Below are 20845 nucleotides of genomic sequence, written 5' to 3'. Positions count from 1 at the left end.
TGAATTGCTTTAGTCACCGGAGTTTCGCGCCATGTTCTTTGTCTGATTTTAATTGAAAAAAAACCTTTTATATTCATAACTTGTAACCCACCAATCGGAAGTTGAGATATGATTAAAAAAAATCTCTTCCGATCTTGATAGTAGGAAATTATTGCCCTCATTAAAAACCTTCTTATCCTTTTGTTTATAAGAGAACAATGTAGGAGCTTCGCCCAATTTCTCCACTCGACATACGTGGGAATCCACAAGGTGTTCTTGCCTGTAGTTTAAAAAACCAACGTAAGAACAACGTTGCCAACAAGCCGAAAATGGTCTCTCTCCTCTATTAGTCGAGCGAAAATGAAAAGAAACATGTTTCGTTGGTGGTTGTCGTGCTCGTTGAGTGATGATTTGAAGTACCCTGCCTTCATTTACCGTCAACTCGTCAGGGTACGGCAACAGTTCTGCGTGTCGGATGCGAGCTTTGATGAAATGGTTTTCGATGAGCGAACAGCTAGAGCCAAGCCGAGCTGAGCTCAGTGTACATGTAGATTGAACAACCATCAGATGAACATTTGAGGGTTTCTGGCTAGTGATAACCTGAGAAGAGAGACATGCGATTTTTCCCTTGAGAAGAGCGGGGGATCCAGTGTCACACGATGGCATGATCAAGAAAGACCAAATCATCTCAATGAACGTATGACTTTTGAGTCTCTCATTGAGTGTACTTTTTATGAAAGAATCGGCCACATTCGCCCAAACGGGAGTGTATATTTGACCCCCATCTCAACAGGGGACTGTCACAAAAATCACATGATTCCGAACAGAGCAAAAAAGAATCACACAACAAAAGCAATAAGGAGTCCAAGCTAAATGTTTTCTTCTCCATCTGACAAAAATCGTACCCATCAATTCTCTGCCTTCCCACATCTTTGTAACTCTTCAATGAATCTTTCACAAATCTCCGTCTTTCTCTCGCTTTTCAAATCTTTTTATGTAACAATTCACTCACGATTGTACTGGCGGGACCTCAAGTATCATTCCAGCCTGGATCTGGCCCCATCCAATCAGACGCCAGTGGCTTTCGACTCGCCGACTGAGGGCAATCTTCTCGCCTTTGCTTGTGCACACTGGAGAAGTGAGCTGCAGCTTGGCCAAATCATTCTTCACGGCAATGACACGAGCGCCGGTGGACATTGAGCCGATGTTCAACATGAGGATCTCTCCCTTGGTCAACTTTGACACCTTTCCTTGCCTCTCTGATCCTATTGTCCTGACACCTAGAAGTCGTCGCAGAAGGAAGAAATTCACCTGCAAAACAGATGGAGGTGAAGTTATGAAGCTGGAAGTACCCAGGCAATATGACCCACATTGAACAGGGAGTGTCAGGGCGAAATAAAATACATCCAATGTTATACCTCGAGCTCAACATAGATCTCGGGGAGGGATCCAACCTCCCCAAGAACCTGACCCACCAATCTATCAGCTCTGGTCAAGGTAGGGTCCATGGTAGTACCAACTCCAATGAGACCTCCAGGCACAGCAAACTGGAGTTCATTCTGCTCCGCAAACAGGGATACTATTCTGGAGTATATTGGTGTACAACGAATAGTACCATTTGCATCTTTAACAACAATTCCTGGACGAACTTCAATCATCTGATTTACTTTCAAAACACCCTAGAAGAACCCATTGCACAGAGAGAGAGAGAGAGAGAGAGAGAGAGAGATTAGTGCCTCATGAATGTGAAATAGAATTACTATGAGGCAACTTCACATGTGGCACTAAAATTAAAAGCATGAGTACTATTCATGCATAAGAAGAAAAATTAGCAAATGGACAACATACTCTGAGAATACTTCCACCAGCCACGCCGCCTCTTATCTCATCAACCTCAAAACCAGGCTTATTGACATCGAAAGATCGAATCACAATCATATTTGGTGGATCAATAAAGTTCCTCTCTGGAATGGGAATCTTTTTCACAATGTACTCACAAACAACATCAATGTTGTACTTTAGCTGGGCAGATATTGGGACAACTGGTGCACCATCAGCTACAGTTCCCTGGTGGCCAAAATTATGCACATACCAATCAGACAACTGACAGGAGGTTATTGTACATTGAGGCCGTAATTCGACGACTTACCTGAATAAATTTCTGAATTGCTTCATGCTGGTTGATAGCTACATTTTCCTGTATAAGATCAATCTTGTTTTGCAAGATTATAATATGTTGGAGGCGCATAATTTCAACAGCAGCCAGGTGTTCAGAAGTTTGAGGTTGGGGGCAGCTCTCATTTGCAGCAATGAGCAGCAATGCACCATCCATAATAGCTGCTCCATTAAGCATAGTAGCCATGAGAATATCGTGACCCTATCAACACAAGTACAAAAAAGGTAACAGTTATAGGGAATGAAATGACATAAAAAGAAAGAAAACCCACATGCTCCTTCCACAAATTCCCATTTGTGCTATATCTAGACCAACTTAAAACCATAGTCCATACAATCTTGAACATAATTAATTTGTTGGAATTTTCCTATGACTGCTTTATCAGTACCACCTTAATGCCACATACAACAACCATGAACTCTAGTCCTAATAAAATGTGATGCATAGTGATGCAATTTAGAGGTAAAGCAAAGGCAGATAAGTAAAGACAAAAGAAACAGTCCAAGATGCTATAAAATGGTTATATGCTTATGACTACATTCTCGTCTGGCTCTAATAACATGTGGTGCATAATAATGCTACTTATAGGATAAGCAAAGGACAGGTGAAGCAAAGGCAGACAAGTAATGCCAAGAGGAAGGGTCTAAGATGTGACAAAATGAATATGCCATTGTAGGTGCATCTCCTATATTAAAAACGATGTGCCTAGCATGAGCTATTAAGGTGAAGAAACTTAGAAACCATACAGCAGAGGAGTGCAACACCAAACCAGCTGACAGAACTATTACAATGGAATTAGAAGAACTTGTGTCTGCGGAAAAATAAAATAAAAAATATGCTACTCATTTAGACTCAAGAAATTAAATGCTCCTGCCAAATGCGCCATGCAGGAACAATGTTTGAAGAAAAACTTCCATGTTTCAGAACACGAAAAACGGCAAGGCTTAAGTTAATGATCACCTAATTCAACCTACAGTTAAACACACTATCTTAATTTAATGTGATACCATAAGAAGTATGAGACCGTTAACATGTGGGTGGTGGGGGACTTACAGGACAATCAACAAAGGACACATGTCTGAGGAGCTTCATTCGGCAATTTTCAAACCCAGGTACATCACACGCAGGAGTATCTTCTTTTCCACTTCCATAAGCTCTGGAAAAAACACAATAAAAGTATAAGCAAATAGAAGCACATTGTGAGGAGTAAACTAAAACACATTCTGGAAATCAACATACTTGTAGCACATAGGCCTAGGACATCGTTCATCTTCACATTTGTAAATCTTTGCATTGGCATATCCAAGCTTAATGGTGATGTTTCGCTCTAATTCGTTTTTGAAACGAACAGTCTGTGAATACACAGCATCCAACATCAACTCATCAAGTATTCTAATATTAGTAAGAGGATGTATACAGCACATCCCAAATAAAGGGTCTACCAACTAGTAGAAGTAATAAACCTATGAAAAAGAAAGAAAACCCTATTACAACCCAGAGAGCATCCAACTCAGCATTAACATCATTGCAGTCGACAACAGTTACCCTTCAAATGTAAAGCTTACTTATCTCTTTACTTCAAAGAATAAGCAACACACCACATCATGAACACATGGGGTGAAGATGTCTTGCATTTAATGGAATTGAGGCACATGGTTTCTGTCACATATTACTCAGTTTATAAACATCTCTCAATCATGTGTTGTTTCACATGGTAAATAAGACAGTACATGAAACTCCATATGGGCAAGGGTAAGGATTCCCAGACTAACAAGTATCAAATATAGGGGAATGGTGGCGAAAGACACAGCAAGTACACTCACCTGGACGCCAGATATAGCTTTAACCACTGTCGACTTTCCATGCGCCACATGGCCGATCGTGCCTGATGATGATAACATACGTTTCATAAATATCGTGGTAAACAAAAAATGCGAGAAGCTATCATTAACAGCAAGCACAGAATACAGGTACAAATAGCTACCAATGTTAATCGTGGCTTGGCGGGATATGACTTCAGGAGAGAGTGGAGTTAACGTCGTCACATCCAATTTACTCAGGTCCTGCTCCATCAAACCCTTCCTCGACATTTTTGCTGGCTCCCAAAAACTCTCTGGCTCAAAGAAATGAAACCATTAAGGAACTGTAAGAACCGAACCAGCAAAAGACAAACCTTACTAATAACTGGTTAACCAGCACGACCTAAAGCAGGCGCAAACATAAGTTCGACATTCACCCCCGCAAAAAGATACCGCGGTTCAAATCTACAGAACAATCCCGAACCGCCGTCGCTGCGGGCCCCACTCAATCGACCGAGGAACCCAAACGACGCGTAAAACGCAAGCGAACAGATCGCCGATACGACACCGGCGACAGACCAATCTCTCGCGACAAGCTACTATCCGCTCGGATTCCCGCGACGGCGGTACCGCGAAGATACAGCTGTTCGAGCTTCAGCTCCGGGAATCCGAAACCCGACCCGGACCCGGACCCGAACCCCGCGCGTCCTCCCGACCGAACCGAAGACCGGCGCGCACGGGCGAAGAAGAAGCGAGCGAAGCTCCAAATCGCCCGCCGGAGTCGCGGGAGAGGTTCCGGCGGCGGCGGATTCGATCGGCGAGCCGCCGGAATATAGCAAAAAGCGGCGGAAATGATCGGAGGAAAGAAGCGGTACCTGCTCCTCAGCTCGCGGCGAATCCACCAGGTAGAGAGAGAAAGAAGAGAGAGAGAGAGAGAGAGAGAGAGAGGGCTTTTGGAATGGTGATGTTGCAGAGAGCAGAAAGGAAGAAGGAGGAAAAGGAGGGGGGGAGGAAGGTTTTAGGGATTGAAAGAGCGTCGTATCGATGCGATGCAGCGTGGTGGGGTTGGCCGGATCCGGTGGGCCGACGGGGTTTTTCGGGAATGGGGTCTGCTTTTGGGCCTTCACGGCCCACCGACCCGATATGGTTAAATTCTGTACCCGGTCGATTGTCACGTGGGTCTTGTGCTCGCTATTTATTAAGACTTTTAGAGAGAGAACTAGATGATGAAATAAATGAGAGTTTCGAAATTCAAACACAAACATTAGTCAAAATACGTATCATCACTCATCTATAGCTTGTCAGTAGACCTATCAAATGGAAGAGCCGGGTCGAGTGGAAAATGAGCCCGGCCAAAGTTGACTACTTATTTGAAACGTTGACTTTTTTTTTCATGCAATATAAATTAGGTGACTCATATTTGATCTAATTCATATTGTTAAAACATTTCTATATTTAATTCAATTTAAGAAAATTTATACCCAAACTATGATGAGAGCATGGAGAGAACGAGTGCAAGATCGAGTGAAGAAGAGAGAAAGAGAGAGATGTTGGTTGAGTTTAATTAAGTTGAAACTCATTTAATACTCGTAGCTAAACTCATTTAGGTGAATATAACTAACTCATATAAGTAAGTATCAACTAAAAGGGGTAAAAAAAAAGGGTGACTTTATCAAATCTTGACAGATTAAATTGTAATTGAAAAAGTCAAGTTCAAAGTTAGAACTAGAATGCAAAGTTCAAAGTCCGAACAAACTTCAGAAACAATTTTGCTAATGAGCAACAAACTATAATAATTAGAGGTGGTCAATTTCCGGTTTAATTCAGTTTCAAGGTGAAATTGAGAATCGAATTGGTTCTTAAATGCTAGGACCGAGGCCTAGATCGACGATCTTGGAACTGGGAATCAGACCGACTAGTCGCTCTGATTTGGTGGAATCGGTAAGTTTGCTATGTCAAGTCAAAAATCAATTAAAAATGTTGTAGCTCGCCGCTTGTGAGCAACTCAAAATCTTGAACTATACTTGGATGTGCTGTAATCTATATATTACCTGAAAACTTACAATCACATGGTACATGAAAACACAAAAAAGAGATACATTCAGGATGCCTTGAAACTGGCATATAAAATTTGGGGGCCACACTTTAATTTAAGATGGAGATACATTTAGGACATAAGAAAGAGATGCATTCAGGATACAATATCTGTTCAATGCCAGAGATTCGTGCTCTGTACATCAAGATCAAAATAAAACACAAAGGCATGAGGTCAAATGAAAGCTAATCAAGCACAAAAAAAAAAAAAAAAAAAAAAAAATCCTCTGCAAAGCAGGGGAAAGCACAGCAAAATCTTGCGCAAACTTCCAAGATTTCCTTTCCCATCCGAAGGTCACGCAGTCCTCCTCTCCTCTCTTGCCTGTCAGTCCTCTACTCTCCTGCTTTTACATGGATAAAAAGGAAAGGTATAGAGAGAGAGAGGGGATGGAAGAATAAAAACAAGCGGAAGCGTGTCCATAAACACCTCCGTAAAAGCACAAAACTAGGTCGAATGATTATTTATTTTGGTTGTACAGTTATGGAGGAAAAAATAGCAGCAGATTTCAAAAGGGAGGGGCAAATGGGGGGCACTTTATAATAATGTGAAGAACTCCAAAGTGACGAATGAAATTCTAGTTTTGTCCAGAGGCACTTACAACACTCACGGAAAAGCATAGAATTGAAGTTCCAACAAAAAATTAATTGGAGTCAAACATTGGGAGCCCACCGAAATTGATTTCATGCAAGTTGCGACTATGACAACCGAAGTGGCATAACTTAATTACCCTGGCCTTAGAAGGGACAAATGTGTATTTCAACCAAGGGCAAATTATGCCGCATTTGGTCGAATCTCGGCCATCTTATAGAAATCACAACTATCATATCTCTTTAGGAGAAATGAAATATAGGCACTACACGCTCGACTAGGCTAGTATAGACGAGACCGAAGTTTCACCGATATCCGGTTGTGAGATTGCGTATTTGGACCTAGAATCACCAGTTACGAAACTCCAATCTCAACCACCCAACCAGATAAGTACCTTGGCTGCTGGCGAGGTCTTTCGAACCTAAGATCTTGTTTCAATTCTATCTTCAGAATTATGATCCAAAAGAAGAATTCAAAGCTACCTTAAAGATATGGTTTTCCCTTAAAATTCCACAATCTCAGGCCAAAAGTTCGTCGGCACTTGGAAAAGTCAACACCACACCTCCTCCTTTTCCTCAATAGAGAGAAGTCTGTCATGACTTGGCCAATACCTTCTTTCTTAGTCTCCACGAACAATTAGCACCGCTTGTTTCACACAAAGTAGATAATTAAAAAAAAATCTTAAATAAATAATCTGAAAGATCTTGTTTCAATTCTATCTTTGGAATTTATGTTCCACAAGCAAAGGATTCAAATCCACCTTTAAAATATGGTTTTCCCTAAAAATTCCACAATCTTAGGTCAAAACTTAGTCGGCACTTGGAAAAGTCAACATCACACCTCCTCCTCTCCCTCAGTAGAGAGTTGTCTATCATGACTAGGCCAATGCCTTCTCTTTCAGTCTCCATGTCCACCGAGAACAATTAACCCTACTTATTTCACGAAAAATAAATAATTTAAAAAATATTTCTTAAATAAATAATTTGAATGATCTAGTTTCAATTCTATCTTCGGAATTCATGTTCGAAAGTAAAAGGATTCAAATCTACCTTAAATATATGATTTTCCCTAAAAATTCCACAATCTTAGGTCAAAAGTTCGTTGGCACTTGGAAGAGTCAACATCACACCTCCTCCTCTTTCTCAATAGAAAGTAGTCTGTCATGGCTTGGCAAATACCTTCTCTCTTAGTCTCCACGTTGATCAAGAACACTTAGTTCCACTTGTTTTACGAAAAATAAATAATATAAAAATATTTTCTTAAAAATAATCCCTAAAACACTTGCAAAAATAAATAAACAAAAATATTTTTATCCTCTAAAAAATATTTAAAAATATTTAGCATAAATTGTCATTGACAATGCAAATATTTTTCATTAGTTAATTTTTTCCATCGACGCGAAAAATCATTTTTCAAGAAAATATATTTCAAATTATTTATTTTTTTGCGAAACAAAGGAAACCCCGAAAGCCGACAACCCCAGGTTCTTCCCGCCAACTGTCGGCTTTCGGGGTTTCCTGGGTTATCAAAAAAAAAAAAATAGAGGGTCAAGTGCTTTTCGTTATTTTGGTTTGCCCTTGTTGGCATGATGGACAATCGAATTTCATTATTACTTGGTAATTAACATTTTTAGATTAATTAGGAAACTCCTCTAGTCATGAGAAAAATAAACAAATAAGGCAAAATCTCATCACGGGCGTCGACTCCCAGCCACATCATCTTTCCTCGAAGAGTTCTCGACAGAAGGATCAATAGATTATGAGCGTGGCAGTGGTAGCTAATTAATAATTAGTATAGTCCTGGAATTATAATTAGTCCCAAGATCAAATTAACCTAACAATTATGATAGTGACGAATGTTGGAAATTTTTTGCGAGCTGTCAATCAAAGAAGAATCAAGACCGAAATTAAGTAAAGCGCCGATTCTTGTTCTAGATTCAAGAACGTGATTTAAGATATACCCTAAATTAATTAAAGTGGATCATGGTGAATAATAAGAGAGAGGAGAGAAGAGAAGGGCCAGATGGGGTTAGGATTTACTTGCATTGACTAACTTTATAAGTTAGGGTTTTTGTGAAAGCATAAGATTATGCTACCTGTCCTGATAGCAACGTTAATATTGCTGGGCCACAGCAGCATCTGTTTCTCCCATGTTACAATTTCAAACGGAAAAAGCCCATAATTGAATCATGAGGGTCCTTTTCCCCACTCCAGTTATGGCCCCATCGCATGTTGCATCCTCCTGATCATGACACTCATTGACTTCGCATTAGTTTTAGTGTTAGGATTCATCTATGAGTAAGTTATGTTATCTCACATTAGAGAATTAATATAGTGTAGAGCAGTTAATATATCTTAATTAGTCATAACTCATCGACTTAGGCTTTTTAAGTGAAAGTGAGTTCAATTCGATATATTAATGGGCTCCGATTTGCACTCTCTCTTGACAATCTTCTCAGGTAAAGGTTGCAAATCCCACATAGTGTAGAGCAGTTAATATATCTTAGCTAGTCATAACTTATTGACTTAGGCTTTCTATTCCCCGAAACAAAAATAGAAAATTTTGTTTCAGGGAACAAAAAAAGAATAAAAGTGTATTTGGTAAAACTTTTGTTCTCGGGAACAAAAAATATATATTTTTGTTCCTAGGAAAAAAACAAAAGTTAAAAAAGTAGCTTTTTGTTCCCGTGAACAATTTCTAGAAACAATTTTTCTCTTTCCTCTTTTTTTCTTCTCTTTCTTTTCTTCTTCTTCTTCCTTTTGGCTGGTTGCCGGCTTTGGCCATGGCTGGCGTCGACGATCGGCCAGATGAGGGCCGACGACCTCGCCAGAGTATTGCCAACCCTTGAAGTGTCGAGCCACATCGAGGCTTGTCGGCCTTGCCCAGCCACTAGTGAGGCTTGGTATTGCCAAATTTGGGCAAGCTCGAGTTCGCCCAACCCAGGCGAGGCTGAGCCTGAGCCTTGCCAGCCGGCGCGAGGCTTGGCCTTGCTAGGCTAGGGCGAGAATGACCTCGCGCCGCCTAGGCGAGGTCGAGCCTTGCCGTGGCCCGGCGAGGCTCGACCTTGCCGGTGGTTAGGCGAGGCTCCAGCGAGCTTGCTGGACCTCACCCAACTGGTCAACGGCCGTTGGCGACTGGCCACAAAGAGGAAGAAAGAGAGAAAAGAAAAAGAAAGAAGGAAGAAGAAAATATAATAAAAATACTTAAAAATTATACAATTTTACCAAACACATTTCTTTCTTGGGAATATAAATGTTGTGCGGTTACCAAGCGCGTTCTTATATTAAAAAATTGTTCTTGGAAATGGAAAAAAAAAAAAAAAACTATTTTTGTTCAAAAATTGTTCCCCGGAATATAAGTGTTACCAAATACACTCTTAGTCTCCACGTCCATTGAGAACAATTAGTTCCGCTTGTTTCATGAAAAATAAATAATATAAAAATATTTTCTTAAAAATAATTCCTAATAACTCTTACAAAAATAAATAAAAAAATATTTTTATCCTCTAAAATATATTTAAAAATATTTAGCATAAATTGTCATCGACAATGCAAATATTTTTCATTAGTTAATTTTTTCCATTGACACGAAAAATCATTTTTCAAGAAAATATTTTTCAAATTATTATTATTTTTTTTTTGCGAATAATAGAGGGTCAAGTGCTTTTCGTTATTTTGGTTTGCCCTTGTTGGCATGATGGACAATCGACTTTCATTATTACTTGGTAATTAATTTTTTTAGATTAATTGGGGAACTCCTCTAATCATGAGAAAAATAAACAAATAGGGCAAAATCTCATCACGGGCGTGGACTCCCAGCCACATCATCTTTACTCGAAGAGTTCTCGACAGAACGATCAATAGATTATGAGCGTGGCAGTGGTAGCTAATTAATAATTAGTATAGTCCCAGAATTATAATTAATCCCAAGATCAAATTACCCTAACAATTATGATAGTGACGAATGTCGGAAATTCTTTGCGAGCTGTCAATCAAAGAAGAATCAAGACCGAAATTAAGTAAAGCGCCGATTCTTGTTCTAGATTCAAGAGCATGATTTAAGATATACCCTAAATTAATTAAAGTGGATCTTGGTGAATAATAAGAGTGTGTACTAGAGAATTAGTTGCATCAAAAGAGAAAGAAAAAAAAATGTTCGCATAATATATGGCCCTATTTGGTTCAGCTTTGCAAATGGGCTTTAGGACTTTAAAGTCCCTTGGCCAAATGCAAATGCAAATGTGTTGGGTTCGATTTTTTAGACGACTTTGGCAAGATGCAGTTGCATCTCCAAATGACTCTAAGAGCCCTTAGTTCAAAGTAGGTCTGGAGGTCCTTTGGGAACTTGCATTTCCGGAATGCAAGTTCTTATTACTGTTCACTTCGCGGTTATTGTTCATCCATGAGGAAAACCACCGCACAGAGGCCAACGACCACCGGCCAAGGGGATCGCGCACGCCGGCTACTGCCGCCTAAGGGTTGCCTGACCTTGGCGACCGTTGTCGGACCTCAAACGACACTTGGGTCGCGCGACCTCAGGCGACGGTCACTAGGGTCGGGCGACCCCAAGTGACGGCCGCCCGAGGTCGCGCGACGTTAGGCGGCCATCGCTTGGGTCTCACGAACCCAGGCGACGGCCACCTCAAGCTACTAGGCGACGGTTGTGGGTTTGCTCGACCTCAGGCGGCCGTCGCCTGGGTCGTGCGAACCCGGGCGACGGCCGCCCGGGTCGCACGACCTTAGGCGGCCATCGCCCGGGGTAGCGAGGCCTCAAGCGGTCGTCACACTGGGTTGCCCGACCCTAGCGACTGTTCGGTGGCCAGACTTCAAAATATATAAATAAATATATATATATAATTATATTTTTGCTTTTTTAACTTAATAAAAGTCAATTACAAATGCAAATTTTACCAAACGGTATTTTGGCCAAAGTTGTTTCTCAATACAAATTTTACCAAACAATATTTGCAGTTCGGAAAACCCCATTCACCCTAAGGTATTTGCATTTCTGCAAATGCATTCCCCAAAAGCAGAACCAAACGGCCCTATGTCCTTTATCACTTCTAATGATAACGCAAATTTTTGCGGTTGTTAAAGCAAAGTTTGCATATCCAAAGATGCTCTATGTTGGATCTCGGTACTCAATCTCGAGCAAGAGGTCGACAGAAATTCAATATATATATGGACCCTCTGTATTCTACGTTTAGCGATGTAAAGATATAATTGCACAAGTGGGTTTACGAAGTTAACAAAGTTTTATTTTTGCATAACTTTATTCTTTTCTTTTTATTGATAGAATAATATTTCATAACTATTCGTATTTGCATTGATAAGTCAATTGGACATGGAATGGGGAGACAGATAAAGATAAGAGGAGTTCATGTAACGAAAAAACATTTGGAGCACCAGACCATGTATGAACATTCCTCACTATTTACAATAGGGTAAACACACTTGCATTCTAGTATTATGTAAGGGTTTTGCTAACATAATAATTTTTTGGTTATTGTGAGAATAATAATATGTTGTGAGCCACAAATTGTCGGATGATGGGATTGATCCATAATAGATTCTATGTAAAATTTAACACATTCATCTAAGATTATGTTTTTTTTTTTTTTGGGGGGGTGGGGTGTAAAAATCCAAAAGCAAGCGTCCTGTCAAAACCAAGGCACCAATGTTGGAGATTTTGTGTTCTCGGGGGTGTAGAAATCCAAAAGCAAGCGTCCTGTCAAAACCAAGGCACCAACGTTGGACATTTTGTGTTCTCCTTGCGAAATTTCTCCGAACCCGTTTGTTGAAGACTATATAAATAGGGCATTCCAGGATCGCTTACCCTCCATTGCGTATCAGTCTTTTCCTCTCGTCCGGTCGAGCTTGTGCAGTGCAGAAGGCTCCTAGTTACCACGGCAACCGCCAACGCCATGGCAGCTATGGCAACCCTTCTGCTTCGGCTTCCGTTGCTAATCATGAGAGCCGTTTATGTGACGTTCTCGTTTTACTTGCTGACTCCGAGACGCATCAAGAAAATAATGGAGAGACAAGGAGTGTGTGGCCCTGAACCGCGGTTCTCGTTGGCAACCTCAGCGATGTGTCTTCTCTTGTTGCTGAATCTACCTCCAAGGACATGGAGTCCATACGCCACGACGTTGTGGATCGCCTCTTGCCTCATTATGTCCGATGGACTAAACAATACGGTCTGTCCTTGATTTCTTCCTCGTATGATCTAGTTGTGATGAAATGATCGTTATGATGAGAATTAGCTCATCTTTTTTGAGTATGTGCTGAAGATAATTTTGTTCACAGGCAAGAGATTCATATATTGTAACGGTGTCGAGCCTTGCCTGTGCTTAACCGAGATCGACCTCATCAAGGAGCTGCTTTCCAAGTACAGCACTCAAACTGGAAAATCATGGCTTCGACAACAAGGATCGAAGCACTTCATCAGGAGAGGGCTCTTGATGACTAATGGGGACGATTGAATTCACCAGCGCCACATCATCGCTCCTGCGTTCATGGGAGACAAACTCAAGGTTTGTCCAAACATCGGCAATTGGTGTTTTGAGCATATTTCATGAATTCTTCTGCAATATGTCAGTGAACTGTCTTCATGTTTTCCGTATTTGTGAAAATCAGAGTTATTCTGGGTTCAGGGTGGAGTGCACTAACCAGACGCTGCAATCACTGCAAAAGGACATAGACTCGGGTCGAACCGAGATCGAGATCGGCGGATACATGAGTAGGCTCACGTCTGATATCATTTCTAGGACTGAATTTGGGACTAGCTACAAGAAGGGAAAGCAAATATTCGGTCTTTTGACAGTTTTGCAGCATCGTTGTGCTCAAACAAGCTGGCGTTTGTGTCTTCCTGGAAGCCGGTAATAAGTTGCAAAATATGTCTTCTTGGCGATTCAACTATCATTTGCGTTCACCATCAAAATACACAAAATTCTGTCACTGTAGAGCGTGCAGGTTCTTTCCCACCAAATATAATAGGGAGATCAAAATATTGAAGATGGAGGTGGAGAGTCTCCTGATGGAGATAATTGAAAGCAGAAAAGACTGTGCCGAGCATGGATGGAGTTGTGCGTATGGCGATGATTTACTCAGCATGCTGTTGAACGAGATCAACAAGACGGCCAGGACTAAGAGTTCATATGGTCCTAGTGTACAAGTGATCATGGACGAGTGCAAGACGTTTTTCTTTGCGGGGCATGACACAGTCGCGCTTCTGCTCACATGGACCGTCATGCTACTGGCAACCAACTGGTCTTGGCAAGATAAGGTCCGTGCCGAGATGACTGGGGTCTGCAACGGCGAAAATCCTTCAGTCCATCATCTTCCCAAACTCAGCTTGGTAAGCACTAAAGCCACATACTCTATATGATATATGATCATGCTTTCGTCCTTCTCTTATAAGAGGAAATTCTCCTACGAGCCTTCTGATTTCTCACTGGGGCTAACCAGTGTGAGCATCATTCACGGCCCAACTTAAACTAGAAATTGAACGTGCGTGTTGTCAATATTTGTACGTCACAAATTAAACTCTAATGTGAATAAATTCACAAGCAAATCATCTTTAAGAAAAGAAAATTCTGGCGGTGATGGCACTCGATAAAGCGCGATTGACTTCAAAAGATTGTAAAAAACTTCAGGACGATTTCATGTTCATTTATTTGAAGTGTTCCGCAAGAGTCTGGTGGTTTTTTATCGTAAATTAAAAGAAATGCTAAAGGAACATTGAAGATGTCCACGTCACAGGAAAGTTATTGCAAGTCCCACGAAGTCGAATTTGGACTAGTTCTTTCAATTCATGGGACCATCAAATCTTAGAATTATTGCCTGAAAAGGCTCCCCCAAGCACTTTTGTTGTTCTTTTCTGGAGTAATTCAAGCACCATTTCGAGAATTGCCCCAGCAAAAAACTGATTTCAGAAAATTTACCTGAAGAGATTGTATCAAATGAGTGGCCTAAGTAGAGAAGACAGACCAGTCGAGTCGAGAACTGCGTCCTTCACTCTTGATGGCCATGGAAGTGACATATGCCCCGTGAGATCCAGAGGCTTATCGCCATTGGCGATGAGAAAATGGATCTAAGGATGCAGAATGAGGTCGTCTAGTAGTGCTAATTAGTTTTTTTGCTGGATTACATAATCCATTCAATATCAAAATATCTATTTAAAATTAGTATCTAAATGATTGTGTAGTTAAACCTATTAATATATTCATAGGGGTTATTTTTTCCCATCCTTGATTGTAGAAGACTTTCTCTAGTTATGTTTTTCATTAGTTGATTATAAATAAATGAATATCACCCAAATGCAAACTTAGCTAATAAATTGAGTGATGTCCATGTACGTAACTTACCAATCATAAGACTGATTCCTCCGGTAAGAGATGGAGTGAAACTTGACCTTATTTGTAACCATTATATTGACATATATATTCAGCCAATATAAATAAATAAATAAACGTTTCATTTTCATCACTTGAGATTGTCCACTTAAATTTTCAATACTTAATTTTTCAGTTTCATCAAATGAGTTTCTTCGTGTGAATAGGGAAAATCAATGGTGGATAACGTTTCCATTTGATGATTAAAGTGTGCAAATCAATGGTCAAAACACCTAACGCGGATATTGACTAATGTAATGACTATGTTGCATTATGGTTATCTTGAGACTCTATCCACCGGCATCTCTTCTTCCGAGTTGCTAAAGAACTCCCGAAGGGATTATCGATCTGGACACTTTTCATGCAGCTGAATATGGTTTCATGCCGTTTGCGATGGGCCCGCGGGAGCGGGGTTCAAAAGCGAAGATCTTAGCGATGCTGGTATCGAGGTTTAGCTTCACGATCTCAACCACGTTCCTCAATAAAACCTAAGTACGGGGTTCAAATACGTTTGAAACCCTTGAATCCATGTGGGAATTGTTGATCTGGTTAGATTTGCTTCTTTTTCGTATCTCGGTTCATGTTCCATCGAGAGTGGTACGATGAGTAATGTTCCTTGTCAAGATTGTCGCGAATTTGCTCTTGTAACTCTGGATGGGATTAAACTGGCTCTTGAGAACAACATTAGAAATCTGGAAGTGGAATGACTGTAATTTGCTGCATAAAATATAGTTATGCAAAGATTCAATTGTGGCTTCATACTGCCTCCTGTTATTCTTGAATAAAGGGCATTGTTACAAGATTGCAGCAAGTTCAGATGAAGTATTCCAGAAGATGTGCGGATACTTTGACAATGCTAGGTCGACACCAACAGCAACGAATGCAGATTTTTGGTGAAGTTCTTATTAGAAATCTTTTTGATGATTTGCTAATATAGTCCTTTTGACTAATTATGACTAACAATCTTGATGTGAATACTGACCGTCCTACATGACATATTTGACGTTGATATGGACAATTTTTTGCATTTTTTTCTGAATATTTTATTTCTTTCCCCTCCTTCTTCTCTTTTTCTTTTGCCAATCGACAGGTGGTGATTTTAGGACTTTTTGGTGATTATCTAATAAAAAATAAATTGGCCAAATTAAAATAATTGACATTTGTATAATAAATTCATGACTTTTTTGGCAATTTTTCTGACTTTTATGTAACTGGTTCTAAAGAGTTATCTTCTCATAATGATAGAAGTGGATTGGAGTCACGACATTTAGTCCATGGTTGTATTTTCTTCTCTCTCTTTTCTCTCTTTTTCCTTTGAGATAAATGCACTATAAATACCAAAACTTATCATAAAATTGCAATCAAGTTATAAATTTTCATAAAATTCAATCAAGTCCTAAAATTTGTCCAATTGGTGCCATTAAGTCTTTTTATTAACTCCAACCAATTTGATTAACGAAGATCATTGATGTGGCCTTTTTTTTATTATTATTTTCTCTATCTCATGACATTATTTTGATCTAAGTCTAATTTTCAATATAGATTTTATTTAAGTTATATTAAAAAATAAACTAAAAAAAAAAAAGAAATGCACATGCGCCCCACCATCGTCAATCCTTCTTGGCGATCCTTGCCTAAAGTTTGGTTGGCTCTTAATTAGACTTGGGCAAAGGCCGACAGCCATCTACCAATCTAGGTGAGGGTTGTGACCCGGCGGCCCCCATCAACCATTCTCCCACCATTGCCACAATGGCAAGAGTTGCAAGCCCTCAGCTAAGTTCCTTTCCTTTCTTCTTCTTCTTCTTCTTCTTCTTTTATTATTATTTAAAGTTTGCTTATTTTTAATATAATTTATATAAAAGTTGTATAAAAAATTATATTTGGACCAAAACCACATCGCTTTAGCCTTAAGTTTTATAATTGACCACATCATCGCAATGTAAAAGAGAGAAACTAATAAAGAAAAAGTCATGTAAGTGTTTTTCATTAATCAAGTTAGACTAAATAACTAGAATAACTTAATTGTACAAATTTGATAAGTTTTATGACATAAATATGCTTTTGAAAAGTCTTATAATTTAATTGTACTTTCGTGATGAAATTTTAATATTTTCAATATATTTATTCTTTCTTTTTGGTCCCATCTAGAAAAAGCAAAATTGGTGGGTCAACAAATTCTCTTTCTTTCTTTCTTTTTTTGGTCAACGCTTTTATGCACAGCCTCTGTGTTCTTTTGTTCTCTAGCACGTAGACATTCCTTGTGTGTTGGACTGATAGCCCATGAGTGGAAGCTTGCTCAATAAAGAAATAGTTAATACCAAAGACCTCAAATTAGTACAGTGATAAATTTACTAAAAATTAATTTTTTTGATCACCAAAAATCATAAACCGAACTTTTGACAAATTTACCCCAAACTAGTACACTTGTGACAAATTTACCTTATGTTAGTTTCTATTAAATTTTACCGTCAAATTATTAAGTTAAATAACATGTGATAGTTAACTTGTATATCAATTTGAGACTTTACTTTCCGTTTGTCGCATTGACAATTTTTGTGATTTTTTTGTGGTATTAATCCAATTTAAATTAGAGTATATTTGTTACAAGTGTACAAGTTTGGGATTTTTTTAAATTAATTTGGGGTAGAATAATAAATTATTTGGGGTAAATTTATCATAAATTTATCACAAGGTATCAATTTGGGATTTTTCATGGTAAAAAAATAGTTTGTGGTACCATGGCTCTGCTAATTATTAGGAGTTCGAAACCCTTCCGACGCAAGTTGTAAACAGTATTATTAGGTAATTGACGCGTGGCGCCGGAGTGGTGGTTTCCTTACTAGCGTCATCGTCGGGTTTACGTGGCGGTTGTCTGCAAAGTAATTCCTCCAAAGACCAAAAAATAAAATAAAATAGTTTGCGGTAAATTTATCATATGTGTATTGGTTTGGAGTTTTTTCAGTGTATTAATTCACAAAGAAAAGCAAGTTGACGGGCACCCATTAGGACTTTCCTTAATTTAACTTGAGAAATGATTGTTGAGAATAATAATCTCTTTTAGATTATAAAAAATTAAATCATAAATTATAAATTATTGTAGTACTCACTTCCTCAAACTTTTTTTTTTAAAAATTTGTGACTTATAATAAATTATTATTTTTACAGTAACTCAAAAATTATTATATTAACAAAACCCATTTAACTTTTGTTTCTCAACGATTTCTGTGAGCAAGAGATGGGAACGTTTGGACTGAAAATTGAAAGAGACAGAAACTCCATGACACGATATGATGATCTATCTGTTTTCAACCCTTGTTGAGATGGGTCCCGACTGACTTTTGGCGCTGCATGCATAACGATGCGCTTTATATCTTGCGTGGTGAACCACGATTTCCTTGTGTATGGTGTCCCAATCTACTTTATGTTCCACACGCTGACCAGCGTTTTGGGACGCATGTGTCTTGACTTTCAAAGGAGAGAGAGAATCGAAATACCGCACGTGGCTTGGAGAACGGTTTTTCTTTCTTCTGGTGAATAAGTAATGGTCGAGATCGAACAAAATATCTCTACGATCGTACGTTCTCGCTCCGCCTTTGGTTTATGTGACCTGGGTTTATTCATTTCGGTCTTTTTTTGATTGGGTAAATCGCGCATTTAACCAGGTCGAGCTGAATATTGTGATAGATCGAATGCAAGAGAACCTGATACCTGATCCATGTAATAAGACCGCTTGCGTCGGCTTACGGCTTGAGCGGAATAAGCATTAAAATTTGGAACTCGGCCAACTTGTTAGGCATGGGGCGCGGGGCCGGCCAGGGGCGGGGATCACATTCCTAGTCCTTACCTCTGGAGGGGAAGTATCAAAGAACTCCTAAACCGAAGACTGGCGCGCGTGAAGAAGAAGAAGAAGAAGCAATCGAAGCTCCAAATCGCCCGCCGGACTCGCGGGAGAGGTTCCGGCAGCGGCGGATTCGATCGGCGAGCTGCCGGAATATGGAAAAAGAAGCGGAAATGATCAGAGGGAAGAAGGGGTACCTGCTCCTCAGCTCGCGATGAATCCACCAGGTAGAGAGAGAGAGAAGAGAGAGAGAGAGAGAGAGAGGGCCTTTGGAATGGTGATGTTGCAGAGAGCAGAAAGGAAGGAGGAGGAAAAGGAGGGGGGAGGAAGGTTTTAGGGATTGAAAGAGCGTCGTATCGATGCGATGCAGCGTGGTGGGGTTGGCCGGATCCGGTGGGCCGACGGGGTTTTTCGGGAATGAGGTCTGCTTTGGGCCTTCACGGCCCGACCCGATATGGTTAAATTCTGTACCCGGTCGATTGTCACCTGGGTCTTGTGCTTGCTATTTATTAAGACTTTTGGAGAGGAGTTCTAGATGATGAAATAAATGAGAGTTTCGAGATTCAAACACAGACATTAGTCAGGTATCACTCATCTATAGCTTGTCAGTAAACATATCAAATGCAAGGGCCGGATAGAGTCAAAATGGTCCGGTTCAAATTGACTTATTTAACCCGTTTTAACCTATTTTCATGCGATGTAAATTTAGCGACTTATTCACGGTCCAATTCATATTACTAAAACATTTTTATATTTAATTAAACCGAGAAAAACTCATACCCAAACTATGATAAGAACATAGAGTAGTCGAGTGCAATATCGAGTGAAGGGGGAAGAGAGTGAATTATAAGTTTATTTAACACCAATATTATTTTAGATTTTACCTAAGTAAACCCATTTACTAAATATAATTAACCTATATAACAATCCTATTGCAGATAGAAATATTAACTAGAGGAAAGGAATAGGTGATTCTATCAAAACTTGACAATTTTAAAGCACATTTGAAAAAGTCAATATTTATGTCTAAATTAGAATGCAAAACTTCAGAAGGTTTTGCTAGTGTGCCATAGACTATAATAATAAGCAGCAAGAGTTTACGGATAAGAAAGTTTGCATAGAAGACTTTTAGTGATCGAACTTATATTAAGCCTATGTCCATTCTTTTGTCCTAACAGCTAACTGGTTGGATTCCATTATATAATTTATAAGAGATAATAATAATGAGTGATAATACTCAATGTATAATAGGTTTCAATAACTCACTCAATCATTCTTTCAGTATTTTTCTAAGAGCACAAATTGTGGCTCAAGAAAGACTAGTATATGTAGGATTAAAGTTCTCTCACACTTTGAAATTTTTTATTATGGACTATGTCTCATACATTCTCCTTGGCACCCTAGGATGCATTTGGTAACGTTTTTATTCCGTGAAACAATTTTTTTTTCAAAGACACCTTTTTTATTTTATTCTTGAAAACAATTTTATGAGCATTTGGACATGCTTAGTAACTATACAAAATTTTTTTCCTAGAAACAAAATTTATTTGGTATGATTCCATATATTTTTGTGATTTAGAATTTCTTTTAATTTATTAATACTTTTATTACAATCTTTTTTTTCCCTTTTCTTTTCCTTCCTCCAGCTTGTCGATGGTTAGCGATTGACTAGACAAGGGCTAGTGAGATAGTCAACCTCGAGGGAGCCTCGACATGATTGGGTGAGGTGACCTTGCTCGACTAAGGTGAGGTCGAGCCTCGTCTGTAGCCGGGTGAGGCTTGGCCTCGCCAGATCTTGGGCAAGGTCGAGCCTCACCCAACCACAGCAAGGCTCGAGGGGGGCCTTGCTAGAGGTCGGCAATCGATTGGGGAAGAAGAGATGAAGAGAAAGAAAAAAAAAAAATGAAGAAAAGAAAGGAAAAAAAGCTTGATTTTCATTTTTTGATTTTCGTTTCAGGAGTTATTCTTGAAAACAAGA

General features: G+C 39.4%; 1 protein-coding gene and 1 pseudogene across 2 annotated transcripts; one reads left to right on the top strand and one right to left on the bottom strand.

The window, feature by feature from the left end:
• Nucleotides 1-665: 665 nt before the first annotated feature.
• On the bottom strand, nt 666-19183 carry LOC104415156 (eukaryotic translation initiation factor 2 subunit gamma). Of its 2 annotated transcripts, none has more exons than XM_010026410.3 (9): nt 19065-19183; nt 4140-4268; nt 3979-4040; nt 3395-3507; nt 3209-3311; nt 2129-2356; nt 1828-2046; nt 1398-1658; nt 666-1290 (listed from the first exon to the last, which is right to left on the bottom strand). In XM_010026410.3, the coding sequence occupies exons 2-9, from the start codon at nt 4243-4245 to the stop codon at nt 988-990; spliced, it is 1395 nt and encodes a 464-aa protein (XP_010024712.1). In that variant the 5' UTR covers nt 4246-4268; nt 19065-19183; the 3' UTR covers nt 666-987. The 2 variants fall into 2 exon arrangements, with proteins under 2 accessions (XP_010024712.1, XP_010024711.1); XM_010026409.3 differs by lacking the exon at nt 19065-19183 and adding an exon at nt 4830-4971.
• LOC104417517 lies at nt 12561-15353 on the top strand (annotated as a pseudogene).
• Nucleotides 19184-20845: the final 1662 nt, after the last annotated feature.

Source organism: Eucalyptus grandis, chromosome 7, assembly GCF_016545825.1.
Source record: "Eucalyptus grandis isolate ANBG69807.140 chromosome 7, ASM1654582v1, whole genome shotgun sequence".
Lineage (NCBI taxonomy): Eukaryota > Viridiplantae > Streptophyta > Magnoliopsida > Myrtales > Myrtaceae > Eucalyptus > Eucalyptus grandis.
This window is presented reverse-complemented; position numbering and strand designations above follow the sequence as displayed.

What these genes read in the sequence shown, in the direction of transcription:
- LOC104415156 (XM_010026410.3), bottom strand. Translation starts at nt 4,245, where the DNA reads ATGTCGAGGAAGGGTTTGATGGAGCAGGACCTGAGTAAATTGGATGTG. An exon ending in AAGCTATATCTGGCGTCCAG is followed by an intron (nt 3,508 to 3,978) that starts GTGAGTGTACTT and finishes GTGTATTCACAG; the next exon opens with ACTGTTCGTTTCAAAAACGA. An exon ending in CAATTCAGAAATTTATTCAG is followed by an intron (nt 2,047 to 2,128) that starts GTAAGTCGTCGA and finishes TTTGGCCACCAG; the next exon opens with GGAACTGTAGCTGATGGTGC.